Consider the following 14,264-nt stretch of genomic DNA (forward strand, 5'->3'; position numbering starts at 1 on the left):
ATTTTACAAAATGACGAATGCCGACTATTTGAAATTTGACAACACTAAAAATACTTTGTTTTGGGGTGTGTTTGTGTGGGTGGAAAATATTTTGAAATGGATAAAGAAAAGCTAATTGCTCCTAATCAGATTGGATACCTGATCCTGAAGGACGATGGTTCCCTTCTGGAATCGGGTGGTGACCTGAAGAACGACGAACGCAGTGCAAATGTCATAATGGGCCTTCTGAATCTGACGGAAAGGTTGGAGCAAGTGCAAACGCCACCCACATCATTTTGATTATCACCTTGATTATTATTATTTACAGCATCGATGAGGACTTTATGCCCAACAGTAGCTGCGAGAGGATCACCATTGACTACGACCAGCACTACTACAGCATCTGCATGTCCAATCGCCGCATTTACGTCGTAAAGTTGAGCAAGACGCACACGCAGAATGGAGCCACCACAAGCTCGTCGTCTTCCACGTCCTACAACGATGCTGCTGAGGGCAATAACATTGGCTCTAGCTCCACGGTGATGGCTTGAAAACTACCAACCAATGCCCATTCCACGTGCAGATTCTGCCGGAAATACCAGGAGCGCCGGCCAGGATCGGGGCAGCGGCACTACAATTGGCGTACCCCCTTCGTTTACCTCATACTGCTATTTATTTGTCAAAGAATACATCATCTGTGAGCTCCTGTTCAAATATACGCTTCGCTTCCTGCGTCACGTCCAGAAGGGTCGCCTTGCTGTTGCACAGAATCACATAGTACTGCCGCCAGTTGCAGCGCCGCTTCACAATCCAATAGTCATTGGTGGTCTTCACCTGCAGCTCCTCGGTTGGCGCCGCAGACGCCACATCCAAATTCTCGCCGGGATTGGCCAGATCCGCAATTACGCTCATAACGTTCCGCGGCACGCCATTCCTGTGTAGGTTCGTGTGATGCTGCAGGCTCTGTTCGTTGATGAACAGGTATTTGGGTGCGGAATCGTTGGACGCTGAGCCGCTGTCGGGTACTGGGTGAGCCAGAGCTTCCTTTGCCACCTCGCTGGCAATATCACGGGCCAGGCACGTCAGCTGGGGCGCAATGTAGGCATGCAGCTCATCGTAGAGTTCCTGTTTTGGAGCAGGCTCATTGGCTGCAGCGAAAGCAGGGATTAGAAAGGAGAAATAAGAGATGGGACCTGGACATACCATCGAGGAAAAGACACAAGGTTATGTGTAGAGCACGATAGATGAGCAAGTAATGTGGCGTTGCTTGATTGTCGATGGTTAGGTAGACCGTAAGCGGTGGTGCTTCCTCCTGGCCATCGTCGGGCTGGCAGCGTACGAACCCTCTCGCTTGGCACTCGCTGATGCTGCGCTTTAGCACTGGCGTGGCAGCAGATGCTGAGCTCGACTCCAATGCCAGGACATTGTGGACAATGTATGCGTGAAGACTGTAGAGATCGACGGCACTGAGCTTGCCACCGCAGACGATCTGCTCGTTGTAGAACATAATGCTCTGTTTGATCACCGGAAAGGTGGCGCACAGCATGCCAAAGTTGTGCGCCCGCAGGAAGAGCGACTTGTCTAGGGGCAGGTATTGGATGGAATGCAACATGTCAATGATATCACAGTGGGCCAGATCCTTCAGGCTGGTCAGATATTTCTCGTAGAATTGCAACAGTTGCTCGGAGAGCAGCTCCCGGCGCTCATCGACCTGCTCCAAGCCAGCTCCAACGGACGCCAGTGTTCCATGCTGAAAGCGATACATTTGGTAACACTGGCGGAGGACGGCCCTGTAGATGCGGTCGGACACTTCGCCGCCACGGTAGTCGGCCACCTCCACGCCCTCCTTCAGCCGTATTTCCTTGGGCACATTCAGCACCAGAACCAGCCAGAAGCCCGGCTCTGGCTGGTAAAAGAGCTGCGTTGTCTTTTGCGTATGCAGCGCCTTGCAGTCGTCCTCAGTGGTGAAGGTGCTGGAAGAGACAGGCATTAAATGGTTTCTGGAGCTACTGCTATCGTGGGAATTACCTAGTAAATCTGATGATTGCTTCGCTGAGGCCCACATCCTTTATTTTCGTGTTCAGTTCGATGTCGTTCGGATGATAGTACAAGACTTTTTTGTGTTCCTGCGGATGTTACTCATTTGTGGGCGTTGCTTGCGACTCGGCTCATTTTAACTCACCTCGCCTTCCTTCTCCCCAAAGCTCGAGTTGAAAACGTAAAAACTACGAAGCGTCACCTCCAGGCGTTGCAACAATTTCGCCATTGTTGCTCAAATGTATTTTATTGCTATATTTATTTATTTTACAGAAATTTCCTAATGCGTTTCTGTAGAAAATACCACCGCTTGTTACTAGAAAATCCATAGCGCATTCCATAATGCACAAAATACCAAAAATCTAGTATTTGAAACCAGTGCTCGAAATTTTCTTAAGAGTAATTTAAATGAACTAAAACGGAATAATGAACAATTTAATTTATTAACCTGTCCTTTAATTTAAATGGATAATTTTGAATATAATTTAAGCGGGGAAAAGTGGTCACAAAAAGGATATCGGTCTTGGTCCTGAGGCCTGAATCTAAACTGAAATTGACAGTCGCTTGCGGCAGAAATATCTTGATAGTGTAGCCTTGCAATAACTAGTTCTGTGTGGTTGAGAGTGTTTAATTGGAAATGTAGCAAAATTAGGCGCTGACTCCACCACGGAGACGCAGCACCAAATGAAGGGTCGACTCCTTCTGGATGTTGTAGTCAGAAAGAGTGCGGCCATCCTCCAGCTGCTTGCCGGCGAAGATGAGACGCTGCTGGTCTGGGGGGATTCCCTCCTTGTCCTGGATCTTGGCCTTCACATTCTCAATGGTGTCCGAGGGCTCGACCTCCAGAGTGATGGTTTTGCCGGTCAGAGTCTTCACAAAGATCTGCATACCACCGCGGAGACGCAGCACCAAATGGAGGGTCGACTCCTTCTGGATGTTGTAGTCCGACAGGGTGCGGCCATCCTCCAGCTGCTTGCCGGCGAAGATGAGACGCTGCTGGTCTGGGGGGATTCCCTCCTTGTCCTGGATCTTGGCCTTCACGTTCTCAATAGTGTCGGATGGCTCGACCTCCAGGGTGATGGTTTTGCCGGTCAGAGTCTTGACAAAGATCTGCATACCACCGCGGAGACGCAGCACCAAATGGAGGGTCGACTCCTTCTGGATGTTGTAGTCAGAAAGGGTGCGGCCATCCTCCAGCTGCTTGCCGGCGAAGATGAGACGCTGCTGGTCTGGGGGGATTCCCTCCTTGTCCTGGATCTTGGCCTTCACGTTCTCAATAGTGTCGGATGGCTCGACCTCCAGGGTGATGGTTTTGCCGGTCAGAGTCTTGACAAAGATCTGCATACCACCGCGGAGACGCAGCACCAAATGGAGGGTCGACTCCTTCTGGATGTTGTAGTCCGACAGGGTGCGGCCATCCTCAAGCTGCTTTCCGGCGAAGATCAGTCGCTGCTGGTCTGGGGGGATTCCCTCCTTGTCTTGGATCTTGGCCTTCACATTCTCAATAGTGTCGGATGGCTCGACCTCCAGGGTGATGGTTTTGCCGGTCAGAGTCTTGACAAAGATCTGCATTCCTCCACGGAGACGCAGCACCAAATGGAGGGTCGACTCCTTCTGGATGTTGTAGTCAGAAAGGGTGCGGCCATCCTCCAGCTGCTTGCCGGCGAAGATGAGACGCTGCTGGTCTGGGGGGATTCCCTCCTTGTCCTGGATTTTGGCCTTAACATTCTCAATGGTGTCCGAGGGCTCGACCTCCAGAGTGATGGTTTTGCCGGTCAGAGTCTTGACAAAGATCTGCATACCACCGCGGAGACGCAGCACCAAATGGAGGGTCGACTCCTTCTGGATGTTGTAGTCCGACAGGGTGCGGCCATCCTCAAGCTGCTTTCCGGCGAAGATCAGTCGCTGCTGGTCTGGGGGGATTCCCTCCTTGTCTTGGATCTTGGCCTTCACATTCTCAATAGTGTCCGAGGGCTCGACCTCCAGAGTGATGGTTTTGCCGGTCAGAGTCTTGACAAAGATCTGCATACCACCGCGGAGACGCAGCACCAAATGGAGGGTCGACTCCTTCTGGATGTTGTAGTCCGACAGGGTGCGGCCATCCTCCAGCTGCTTTCCGGCGAAGATGAGACGCTGCTGGTCTGGGGGGATTCCCTCCTTGTCCTGGATCTTGGCCTTCACATTCTCAATGGTGTCCGAGGGCTCGACCTCCAGAGTGATGGTTTTGCCGGTCAGAGTCTTCACAAAGATCTGCATACCACCGCGGAGACGCAGCACCAAATGGAGGGTCGACTCCTTCTGGATGTTGTAGTCCGACAGGGTGCGGCCATCCTCCAGCTGCTTGCCGGCGAAGATGAGACGCTGCTGGTCTGGGGGGATTCCCTCCTTGTCCTGGATCTTGGCCTTCACGTTCTCAATGGTGTCCGAGGGCTCGACCTCCAGAGTGATGGTTTTGCCGGTCAGAGTCTTCACAAAGATCTGCATACCACCGCGGAGACGCAGCACCAAATGGAGGGTCGACTCCTTCTGGATGTTGTAGTCCGACAGGGTGCGGCCATCCTCCAGCTGCTTGCCGGCGAAGATGAGACGCTGCTGGTCTGGGGGGATTCCCTCCTTGTCCTGGATCTTGGCCTTCACGTTCTCAATGGTGTCCGAGGGCTCGACCTCCAGAGTGATGGTTTTGCCGGTCAGAGTCTTCACAAAGATCTGCATACCACCGCGGAGACGCAGCACCAAATGGAGGGTCGACTCCTTCTGGATGTTGTAGTCCGACAGGGTGCGGCCATCCTCCAGCTGCTTGCCGGCGAAGATGAGACGCTGCTGGTCTGGGGGGATTCCCTCCTTGTCCTGGATTTTGGCCTTCACATTCTCAATAGTGTCGGATGGCTCGACCTCCAGGGTGATGGTTTTGCCGGTCAGAGTCTTGACAAAGATCTGCATTCCTCCACGGAGACGCAGCACCAAATGGAGGGTCGACTCCTTCTGGATGTTGTAGTCCGACAGGGTGCGGCCATCCTCCAGCTGCTTTCCGGCGAAGATCAGTCGCTGCTGGTCTGGGGGGATTCCCTCCTTGTCTTGGATCTTGGCCTTCACATTCTCAATAGTGTCGGATGGCTCGACCTCCAGGGTGATGGTTTTGCCGGTCAGAGTCTTGACAAAGATCTGCATACCACCGCGGAGACGCAGCACCAAATGGAGGGTCGACTCCTTCTGGATGTTGTAGTCCGACAGGGTGCGGCCATCCTCTAGCTGCTTTCCGGCGAAGATGAGACGCTGCTGGTCTGGGGGGATTCCCTCTTTGTCCTGGATCTTGGCCTTCACATTCTCAATAGTGTCGGATGGCTCGACCTCCAGGGTGATGGTCTTACCAGTCAAGGTTTTCACAAAGATCTGCATTTTGTATTATTCTGCGAAGGAAAATGAAAATATGTTTGAATTAATAACAGCTGTGTGTTTGGGAAGGGGGACAATGACAATTTTTAATTCGAGACGAAAGTATTTGAGATACTGTAGTATGTCTCTTGGCTTGCTTCTTTCCGGGGTGAAAGGTTGTTACTTCTTCAATTCGACAAAACAAAGACACAAAGGAAAAAATTTGATACCTTTGTTCCGTCTCGGTAGTCGTGGCTTGGAATACATATATATTAGAGATGGACACAAATAGAGTTTCGAAAGCACGAAATCGGATGGCCTCGGGCACGAGCAAAATGTGGTATTCGAAAGTGGATGTGCACGATTATTTCCAACAGTCACGATCACGCACGAGGGCACGAAAGTGAAGGACGGTCCATACCCAATTTGCTGTAAAGCAGCTGTGTATGCATTTGTTTTGTGTATGTATGCATAAGTGACGTCAAAGATGTGTAAGAAATGGAGGCTAAACTAGTTTTACCAACCCTTTTTACATCAAATATACATATGTACAAAATAAATTGAAAAGATTTCGTCACCTTGTTTGCACGAAAATTGGGAAATAGTTGTTGCAATACGAAAGAAATTGACTAAATAAACCAGCAGGGCTACACATTTGTACACATTGTACATATGACGACGTATGCACACAAAGGCCAATGCGTACATATGTATGTATGTACATACATACAATGCATGTAGGTTTCTCGAATTTGAAATCTTCGAAAATGAATGACTAGGTATTGTTTTACTTAGTTTTCACAATATTCATTTAATTCGAAAGAAAAATTAAGAAAATCATTAGCACAGCACACACATACGCATACAAAAGGGGATGCGTGTGTCATATTTAAGATTGTGTGAAACTTCTCGAATTTTCAAATGGCGTCACAGTAAAATTTCACAAGAAATTGTCAAAATCTGATTAAGAAACGATATCTACGCAACAACTATTTATATCATTGTTTATTTTCCCGGAAGCCTAGTTACGAAAACTAATGCGTTGCAGCCCAGATTCTAATTTTAAAATAAGCAAGTGCATAAGAGGGTTGAATAAAAAAAAAAAAATGGCTGCAAAGACCTTTGTTACGAGGCCTTGGAAAAAACTGCAGCTTGTTTTATAAGCCTTTAAATAACTATTTAAGCAACATTTAAAACTTACGTTTGTCTTCAAACTATTTAGTTTTTCTTTTTAAAATATTCTCTTCACCAACAAAGACCACGTATCTGCTGTTAAATTCTGCTGCTGTTTTTTTTCTGCAATTTTCACAAACGAACTGTGCTTTTATCTTTCAATTTTCAGTGAACAGTGTGACCGTGGACTTATTGATCAAAATCACAGCACTTCTAACAAAAAAAATACCAAAATATTTGATCCCATTTTCAAAACATACCGTAAACATTCTTATTTCATGACTAGATTGGTCTTGAAGAGTACGATCATAATAATGTTTACCGAATTGTGGAACCGACAACGGAATAGGCAGTCTGATATTCCGTTTAAAAAATACCCACAGCGCAAGAGAATATTATATTAAAAATATACTCACCACAGAATAAAATTACTCAACTATGTTCAAACCCTTCGAGACGACAACTAACCGTACTGACCGACTGATTATAACTAATATTTTCAAACAAATTTACCTTGACAATAAATTCGAGGCCGTTCGCATACTTAGTTTCGTAAATTATTTTTGAAGCACGGTGAGAGACCTGACCGCTCTGACTGATTTAGAAAACTTTTTTGTCACATTTTTTTTAGTTGACACTAAAGTCAGCGCCGTGTAGTAGACGAACCGTCAGATAAGGTGTTGTATAAACTCACCAGATTAAAATGTAAAATATTATCAGACAATTTCAAGACAAGACCTGGATAACAACTGAAACAACATGAAATTTTGTTATGAACAATAAAAATATCGTTGAAATTAAGTTCAAGGCTTGTTATGCTAATCTGTGTTAATATAACTTTGCAGCTCAAAGCACTTCTCCCTAAAGCCCTTTTAGGTATACCCACAATGTATGAAAAATTGAGTACAGCAAATTTAAAACTAACGGTAGATTCACATATAATTACCAATGATGCTCCCCAGACACTTTTGCACGTTTGTGGACAACTTCGAATGATTTTTCTTCCTTTCAGGCCCCTGACTGGAAAATTGTGAGGAGTAAGGGCTATTGTAACTTTATTGTTTTTATATTGAAATTAAAAGCAACGACTACTTAGCCTCTGTATAAATTAGTGTGGGACACACTTGCATCTCTGTTAGTAATCTGATGAAAACCGAATTTGAGCATTAATTAAAGGAATTAGGGAATGGATTGGTCCAGTTGTTCATTTGTAGTAAATGTGTGGTTGACGTGTAGTTACTATGTAAAATAGAAGGGCATTTTTTTACACTTTTTGCTTAATACTTTTTCTCATGAGGAATAAAATAAAAGCAGACCTTAAAATATACTACCCTTCTAAGTAATTGCTTATTGAATCTGACAAAATTGCATGTTCAGTGCACAGAGTCCTAACTAGCTTGTAATATGGATGAGAATATCAAAATTGCGGAATATCATTTCCTTCGGTATCTTTACGGTATATGGCAAGGTATATTTCAGTATTTTTCAGAGTATATCTTGGCGATAATCACCCGTCACAAATTTTCTAGTCACTTCGCAAACGGCCGCAAAAAAAATGGAGCTCGAAATACTCAGTGCAAAAACCAGCAAATCCTATGGCAAGGTAAAGGTGCCCACGGCCGCCACTCCCATTGGGGATTTGCGCGCCCTGATCCACAAGAGCCTGAACAAGACACCGGACGCCAACCGCCAGTCACTGCGGCTGGATGCGCGTGGCAAGAGCCTGAAGGACACGGACACCGTGGAGTCGCTGTCGCTGCGCACTGGGGACAAGATCTATGTGAAGGACCTGGGACCGCAGATTGGATGGAAGACGGTGTTCTTGGCCGAGTATGCCGGGCCCCTGATTGTGTATCTGGTTTTCTATTTCCGCCCGGAACTAGTCTACGGCAAGGCAGCCAGCACACCGATCTCCCTCACCACCCAGTAAGTAGACCGTTGCGTGTGTGTGTGTTTGTGTGTGTTCGTTTCGGTGCGACTTTCGCCGCACATCTTTCGATTTTGTATTTTTTTGAATACGACCTGATTGACCCAACAGCGACTAGGGCCGCTTATGCAAAGCGATGAGTGACCAAACCGCAAGCCCAGACATTGGTTTGCTTTTACCCGAATGCATAATTATTAACCCGTTTTCGTTTGTTTCGCTTTTCCCCAATCTTCTGCAGTATCGCCGCCGGTTGCTACACTGTCCACTATGCGAAGCGTTTGCTGGAGACGATCTTTGTGCACCGCTTCTCGCACGCCACAATGCCGTTGCGCAATCTGTTCAAAAATTGCACCTACTACTGGGGATTCACCGCATATGTGTCGTACCATGTCAACCATCCTTTGTACACATCGCCCTGCATGTGCACCGTCTGGGCCGCCCTTGGAGCCTTCGCTGTGAGTTGTCACTACTGCGTGGTAGTCCACAACAGGATTACTAATTACTCTTTCCCTTGCAGCTGTGCGAATTGGGCAACTTCTCCATTCACATTGCACTGCGCAACTTGCGTCCACCGGGCACTAAGGTGCGCAGGATTCCAGTTGCCGACGCCAATCCGTTGACCAAGCTGTTCAAGTGAGTGCCAGTCCTTCCAGTAGACAATTTTTTTGCTAATATTTGGAGCTTTGCAGCCTTGTTTCTTGCCCGAACTATACCTATGAGATTGGCGCCTGGGTCTCCTACTCGGTGATGACATCGTGCCTGCCCGCCTATCTGTTTGCTTTTGCTGGCGCCTTCCAGATGAGCGTCTGGGCCCTGGCCAAGCATCGCAACTATAAGAAGGAGTTCAAGGATTATCCCCGGCAGCGCCGCTCCATCTTCCCATTTGTCCTGTAAATGGCCACCAAAATTCATTGCGTTCGCAGTTCTCGACGCTGTATTACCTATTCCATTTGGTTAGCATTTAACGGGTAGTGTAGTTGATTTATGAACTTTGTGCTTTCGTTCGTTTAAAGCAGAAATACATATTGGGGAAGAGTACGTTTACCTTGTGTCTGTAATTTTCGTAAGTTTCCCACTTGGACTTTGATCAAGTGGGAAGTTCGGTTGGGGCAATAATTGATTATTTCGTTTCTGCGAAGAAGCGTTCAAGGTGCACATGTTGAGCTAGTGCTGTACACTCGGGTGACTGCGTTAAGGTATATAATAGAACATAGGGTATCAAATCTCCCATACGTGTGCTTTTTTAATAATTGGGACTAGACTAGACTATTTTCTCTCTTTTCCGTAGGGAATTGACCATTTTGGTTTGCTCCTTATTTAATAAACAATCCAATAAAATAAAGTCATGAAAAGTAGCTAATCTTATGGAGAATTCATGAATAAATCGGATAAAATTATATTTTTAGCGCTGAGAATCCAAATTAGCCGGTAATATTAAGCAGAATATCAAAGTCGAGGTAAATGATAAGATGTACGGTATATTTACGGTATTTTTTTAAAGTGAAAAGGTATATTTCTGCTGATCAGGCGGTATATTTTATCGGTGAATTCGCGGCCACAGTGCCGGCAAACCAAACAAATTGAACAACTCGAAAATGGCAACAGATCTCAACGATGAACTGGACACCTTGGATCCCACCTCGAAGCTGGTGCCGCCGCGCATAGAATCTCCCACTGCCCACAAGATAGTTGTCCTAATTCTGCTCAAGCAGTATGTAATTGTGGGTTTGCCTAACAAAGTTTCCCCGCCACAAAGTTGACTTTTGCTTGCGTCTATTCTTTTGCAGAACAAGAAGGTATGCTTGGACACGGGCATCTCAATGCGTCCGCAGAAGCGGCGCATGTTTTACATGCTCATCTTCAAGCTAATCCAGGAGGCAGACAAGAGCTACGACGAGCTGCACGCTCTGCTCACCACAGGGCGCTACAAATTGGACAAGCTGATGCTGGAGGCGTTCGAGAAGGCCATGTCCGAGTTCTGTGCGGGCAGCATAGAGGCCCTGTTCGACTTTGCAGAGATCCAGAACATAGACGAGATTCTGAACGAGAACTATGGCATCAGCCAGTTCAGCATGGTGGGCGTCTATGTGCGTCGCGTGGGCGTCGTCCTGGAGCGGCTCAGCTTCTCCGACATGATGGACATGTATCGCAACATTTGCTCGTTCTATGAGCGTGGTGTGCGTGCCATGGCCTCGGGCCCAGGGCCACGCAAGGCAGTGGCCGGCGGAGTGCTGCACAGAGAGGAGACCCCACCGCCAGCTTCTGTCCAAGACAAATCCAGCGCGGACGACAAAAAGAGCGACGATGCTGTGGCACTTTGTCCAGACGGGCGCAATCTCTTGAGCAAGTGGGCCCCAAAGCAGGCCAAATACTTCATCAACAAACAGTCGGAGCTGTTGGAGACCAATGAACGGCACTCCCTGTCGCCGATGGAGCTGCAGCGCAAGGTGCAAGAGATGATACAGGATCTGCCGCTCACGACAACTCCCTACTTTCTTGGCTACATGAACCAGCTGCGCGTGAGGGACTACTACACCTCGCTGTCCGCTCTGCATCGCGCCCTGGACCGCAGCCCCGTGCGGCTGATGAGCCAGGAGAAGGGCTATCAGTATTTCTGCGTTAATCTTGCCGTGCTGCATGCCACTTTCGGGCACCGCGATGAGGCACTGTCCGCTCTCAGGGAGAGCATCATGCTGGCCCAAGAGCACGGGGACAAGCGCAGCCTCAACCTAGCCAACACCTGGTATTGTTTGCTGCGCGACGAGCTGCCGCTGTCCACCGTGCAGCGCAGTGTGTCCGATGCCAATGAAGTGGACGGCTCGCTGCTGCAGAACTACACTTTGGCGCTGCATTTTGCCGTCAAGCTGGGCACAGTTGCCGGCTACAAGCCGCTGCGCCTGTTCGACCTGCTGCACCACAGCGATAATCTCACAAATCGCAACAATTTCGTGGACCACGCCTCTGAGGCCCTGGCGCTGAGGAGCGCCGTCTGGGCTGCCTATGGCAGGCACGAGCTGTCCGCCCTGTACTCCCAACTGCTGCTCACTGCTCGGGATCGCTTTAGCAATGGTTCGGCCGGATTGGGCAGTGCCCTGGCCAGCTATGCGCTGTGGCTGCAGCTGCAGGGTCAGCCACAGATGTCGCGGGTGCTGCTAGATCGCGCCAGAAGCCGCTTTCCGCGTCTGCCCAGCGCCGAGGGCTGGATGATAAGCCAGTGCCATGTGATCATACAAGCGGGCATCTATCAGTGTCGCTGGCACGATGCCCTGAAAGCCTGCGACCAGCTGTATCTGCTGGACAAATCGGATGCCCTGATGCAGCGCGCCTCCATCTATGTGGCCAAGCGGGAGTTCTTCAATGCTCGCCGCCTGCTCGACAATCTGGCCACGCAGACCCAACTGCCCTTCCTGCTGCGTATGCGCATCAAGGTGATGCTGGGTTACTGCGGCCTGGCCGAGGGTCGCTTCTCCAGCGAAACGACAATGCTGCTGATGAGTGTGGCCGAGGAAATGGCCGACTCGCAGATGGACTACGAGCTGGCCCTGGTGGACATGCTGCTGGCGCAGCAGCTACTGCTCCTGGGCTTGCCTCAGAAGGCCTATCAGGCCATCAAGCGTGCCATGCACGACATACACACCAATGGCGGCATCTTTGAGCGGGCCAGAACCGATTTTGTGTTTGTTCGCTGCCTGCTGGCCATCACGCCCAACAATGTGGAGGCGCGCAAGGCTCAGCTGCTGAAGTCGCTGGACATACTGGAGCGCGCTGCCAAGTCCTTCAAGCAGCTGCAGGCCCACTCCAAGGTGCTGGATGTGTTCGTGTTCCTGGCGCAGCGCTTCAACGACTTTGGCGAACGGACGCTGCGGAACAAGTATGCCGGTGAGTTTCGTCGCTATTTCACAGAGCATCCCATACCGCGCGAACACCTGGGCAGTCCCTGAACTGGTCGCTGTCGTTTAACTATTAATAAACATAGTTTTATTAATTTGTTTATATCGTAGTTGTTCCACTTTTTACACACTTTGAAACGTCAACTACGAATCTAAGACCTATCAGAATTTTTCGCAACTGCTCGAAGAGGATGCCGAACGATGAGGTGTTTTAGTGGACTATTTTCTTGGGGGGCCATTCCAACCCACTCGCAACGCTGCTGGGTAAGTGGGAGGCATCGTAAATGCTTAAGGCGCTTGCTGTGTGTGTGTCTGATCTGTTCTGTTCTGCTGTGTGTTATGGAGGGGCATGGCTTTCGTTTTTGCCTGCGACTGGTATTGATTGGTTGATATTTTGATAAACTTAGGCTAAACGCGTCCCGAACACGGACCCCAGCTGGTTATAGAGCTAATTGCTAATAGATTAACGTATTAATGGCAGATTGGGCGCTGGCCCAGTGGAAGCCATGGCACTGCTCGGCCCCAGGAGCACCTGCGTCTGCTGCGACCTGTGCAGCTCCTCCATATTGGCGCGTTCAGTCTCAAAGACTATCGGCGCAAACATAATGATGGACGTTGTAAAGAATATCCATGCAGCGTTGCGCGAGAACGAAAAGAGACCTTTGCAGCCATTCACGCTGGTTCCGGCAACGGTGGCAACAGCATTGCGCACAGAATCGGGAAACATTTCGGTCAGGCCAATAATGCGCTCGCCGATCGTCTCGTCGGGCTCCTTGAGGATGAGAAAGATTGAGGTTATAGTATGTTACAGCTTGTATGCTCTTCTAGAGCCTTGATGCATGTTTACAAACATCAGCATGCGCCATGCGCCAACTTACATCATCGAAATTCTCCTCGCCATCGCGTGCAGGCTGCTGGACGCTCTGCAAAGTAGATAAAAACAGCATTAGAAAGTGTTTACCAATAAATTTGTGTTTAGTATATATTTATAGCTAGCTTTTGTACGGGCAACAGCTGTGGCAGCTGCTGCTGGCGGCGTGCAGGTCGATGGGTCGGTCGGTGCGGCCATTACGTGAGCACGATAAGACGTAGGGGATTGGCAATGGGAACCACGTTTCTACTTACGGTGGCCACTGTGCGACGCTCGGGCGTCTCGTCTTTGCTGCCGCCTAACGATGACATCCCGCTATCCTTTTCAATGAACTCAATTTCAGGATCAGAGTCCATCAAATCCTCGATTTTCACAGTTTCGGTATCCACTTTGCGGCTTTATTTTAACACACGTCGAGAAATCGTTGGGTAACGTGATCGTAACCCGTTTGTATCTGATGAACACTGGACAGGGAGACTTTAACGCTGACAACGGACCTTAAATGCAGTTCTCGCTTGCATTTAATGGAGTTTGAACACAAATTTTCGTTCGGTTTTCGTGAAAAATTGATTTTATTTTGGGCCTCGTGAATTGGGGTTCGGTGTGACCGCAGTTTTATCGATAAAATATACCGACGGACCCACGGAAATATACCCACAGATAATACCCGTAATGTACTGCAGGGTATACAATATACCGTAAATGGTCACACTGAAAAGCACGCGAGATGAGTATTGCACTAGCGCGTTTGGGCACCGACCGTTACGGTTTAAATTTAAAAGCGCCGAAGTCTGCACCCACTCCACAAAAACAAAACCACTTTCCCCCTGTAACTCACCATTTGTTCCTGTCGGTTCATTATGATATTTGAAGTTAAATTGGAAATTTTATTGTAGAGTTGTTTATAGTTCAAAGGAAACGCTGTTAATGAAAAATTCCAGTTTTTTTTCACTTTCCCAGTGCATGTTTTGACAGCGCCTACCCAGATCCATCGAATTTGAAGGAATAAAACATT

At 48.5% G+C, this 14,264-nt stretch overlaps 6 protein-coding genes across 10 annotated transcripts; 3 read left to right on the forward strand and 3 right to left on the reverse strand.

Annotated features, from left to right (window-relative positions):
- The first annotated feature begins 39 nt into the window (after nt 1-39).
- LOC117893577 (ragulator complex protein LAMTOR4 homolog) lies at nt 40-722 on the forward strand. The gene is given in 2 exon segments (XM_034800249.1): nt 40-242; nt 308-722. Coding segments are annotated over 2 exon segments (519 nt in total). The 5' UTR covers nt 40-96; the 3' UTR covers nt 681-722.
- Nucleotides 634-2,313, reverse strand: LOC117893576 (vacuolar fusion protein CCZ1 homolog). The gene is made up of 4 exons (XM_034800248.1): nt 2,162-2,313; nt 2,008-2,105; nt 1,183-1,952; nt 634-1,127 (listed from the first exon to the last, which is right to left on the reverse strand). The coding sequence occupies exons 1-4, from the start codon at nt 2,243-2,245 to the stop codon at nt 652-654; spliced, it is 1,428 nt and encodes a 475-aa protein (XP_034656139.1). The 5' UTR covers nt 2,246-2,313; the 3' UTR covers nt 634-651.
- Nucleotides 2,314-2,585: 272 nt separating this feature from the next.
- Nucleotides 2,586-7,272, reverse strand: LOC117893574 (polyubiquitin-C). Of its 3 annotated transcripts, none has more exons than XM_034800247.1 (2): nt 7,256-7,272; nt 2,586-5,423 (listed from the first exon to the last, which is right to left on the reverse strand). In XM_034800247.1, the coding sequence occupies exon 2, from the start codon at nt 5,410-5,412 to the stop codon at nt 2,665-2,667; it is 2,748 nt and encodes a 915-aa protein (XP_034656138.1). In that variant the 5' UTR covers nt 5,413-5,423; nt 7,256-7,272; the 3' UTR covers nt 2,586-2,664. The 3 variants fall into 3 exon arrangements, with proteins under 3 accessions (XP_034656138.1, XP_034656137.1, XP_034656136.1); XM_034800246.1 differs by lacking the exon at nt 7,256-7,272 and adding an exon at nt 6,978-6,996; XM_034800245.1 differs by lacking the exon at nt 7,256-7,272 and adding an exon at nt 6,590-6,715.
- An 806-nt stretch (nt 7,273-8,078) lies between these two features.
- LOC117895730 (very-long-chain enoyl-CoA reductase) lies at nt 8,079-9,526 on the forward strand. The gene is made up of 4 exons (XM_034803585.1): nt 8,079-8,487; nt 8,727-8,943; nt 9,006-9,121; nt 9,178-9,526. The coding sequence occupies exons 1-4, from the start codon at nt 8,117-8,119 to the stop codon at nt 9,380-9,382; spliced, it is 909 nt and encodes a 302-aa protein (XP_034659476.1). The 5' UTR covers nt 8,079-8,116; the 3' UTR covers nt 9,383-9,526.
- Nucleotides 9,527-10,049: 523 nt separating this feature from the next.
- Nucleotides 10,050-12,481, forward strand: LOC117895729 (anaphase-promoting complex subunit 5). Its single transcript, XM_034803583.1, has 2 exons — nt 10,050-10,209; nt 10,276-12,481. The coding sequence occupies exons 1-2, from the start codon at nt 10,084-10,086 to the stop codon at nt 12,427-12,429; spliced, it is 2,280 nt and encodes a 759-aa protein (XP_034659474.1). The 5' UTR covers nt 10,050-10,083; the 3' UTR covers nt 12,430-12,481.
- Nucleotides 12,482-12,505: 24 nt separating this feature from the next.
- LOC117895735 (mitochondrial import receptor subunit TOM22 homolog) lies at nt 12,506-14,123 on the reverse strand. 3 transcript variants are annotated; one of them, XM_034803595.1, is made up of 3 exons: nt 14,088-14,123; nt 13,257-13,301; nt 12,506-13,150 (listed from the first exon to the last, which is right to left on the reverse strand). In XM_034803595.1, the coding sequence occupies exons 1-3, from the start codon at nt 14,106-14,108 to the stop codon at nt 12,842-12,844; spliced, it is 375 nt and encodes a 124-aa protein (XP_034659486.1). In that variant the 5' UTR covers nt 14,109-14,123; the 3' UTR covers nt 12,506-12,841. The 3 variants fall into 3 exon arrangements, with proteins under 3 accessions (XP_034659486.1, XP_034659484.1, XP_034659485.1); XM_034803593.1 differs by lacking the exon at nt 14,088-14,123 and adding an exon at nt 13,489-13,872 and having other exon boundaries at nt 13,257-13,292; XM_034803594.1 differs by lacking the exon at nt 14,088-14,123 and adding an exon at nt 13,504-13,871.
- Nucleotides 14,124-14,264: the final 141 nt, after the last annotated feature.

This window comes from Drosophila subobscura, chromosome J (assembly GCF_008121235.1).
Source record: "Drosophila subobscura isolate 14011-0131.10 chromosome J, UCBerk_Dsub_1.0, whole genome shotgun sequence".
NCBI classification, from domain to species: Eukaryota; Metazoa; Arthropoda; class Insecta; order Diptera; family Drosophilidae; genus Drosophila; species Drosophila subobscura.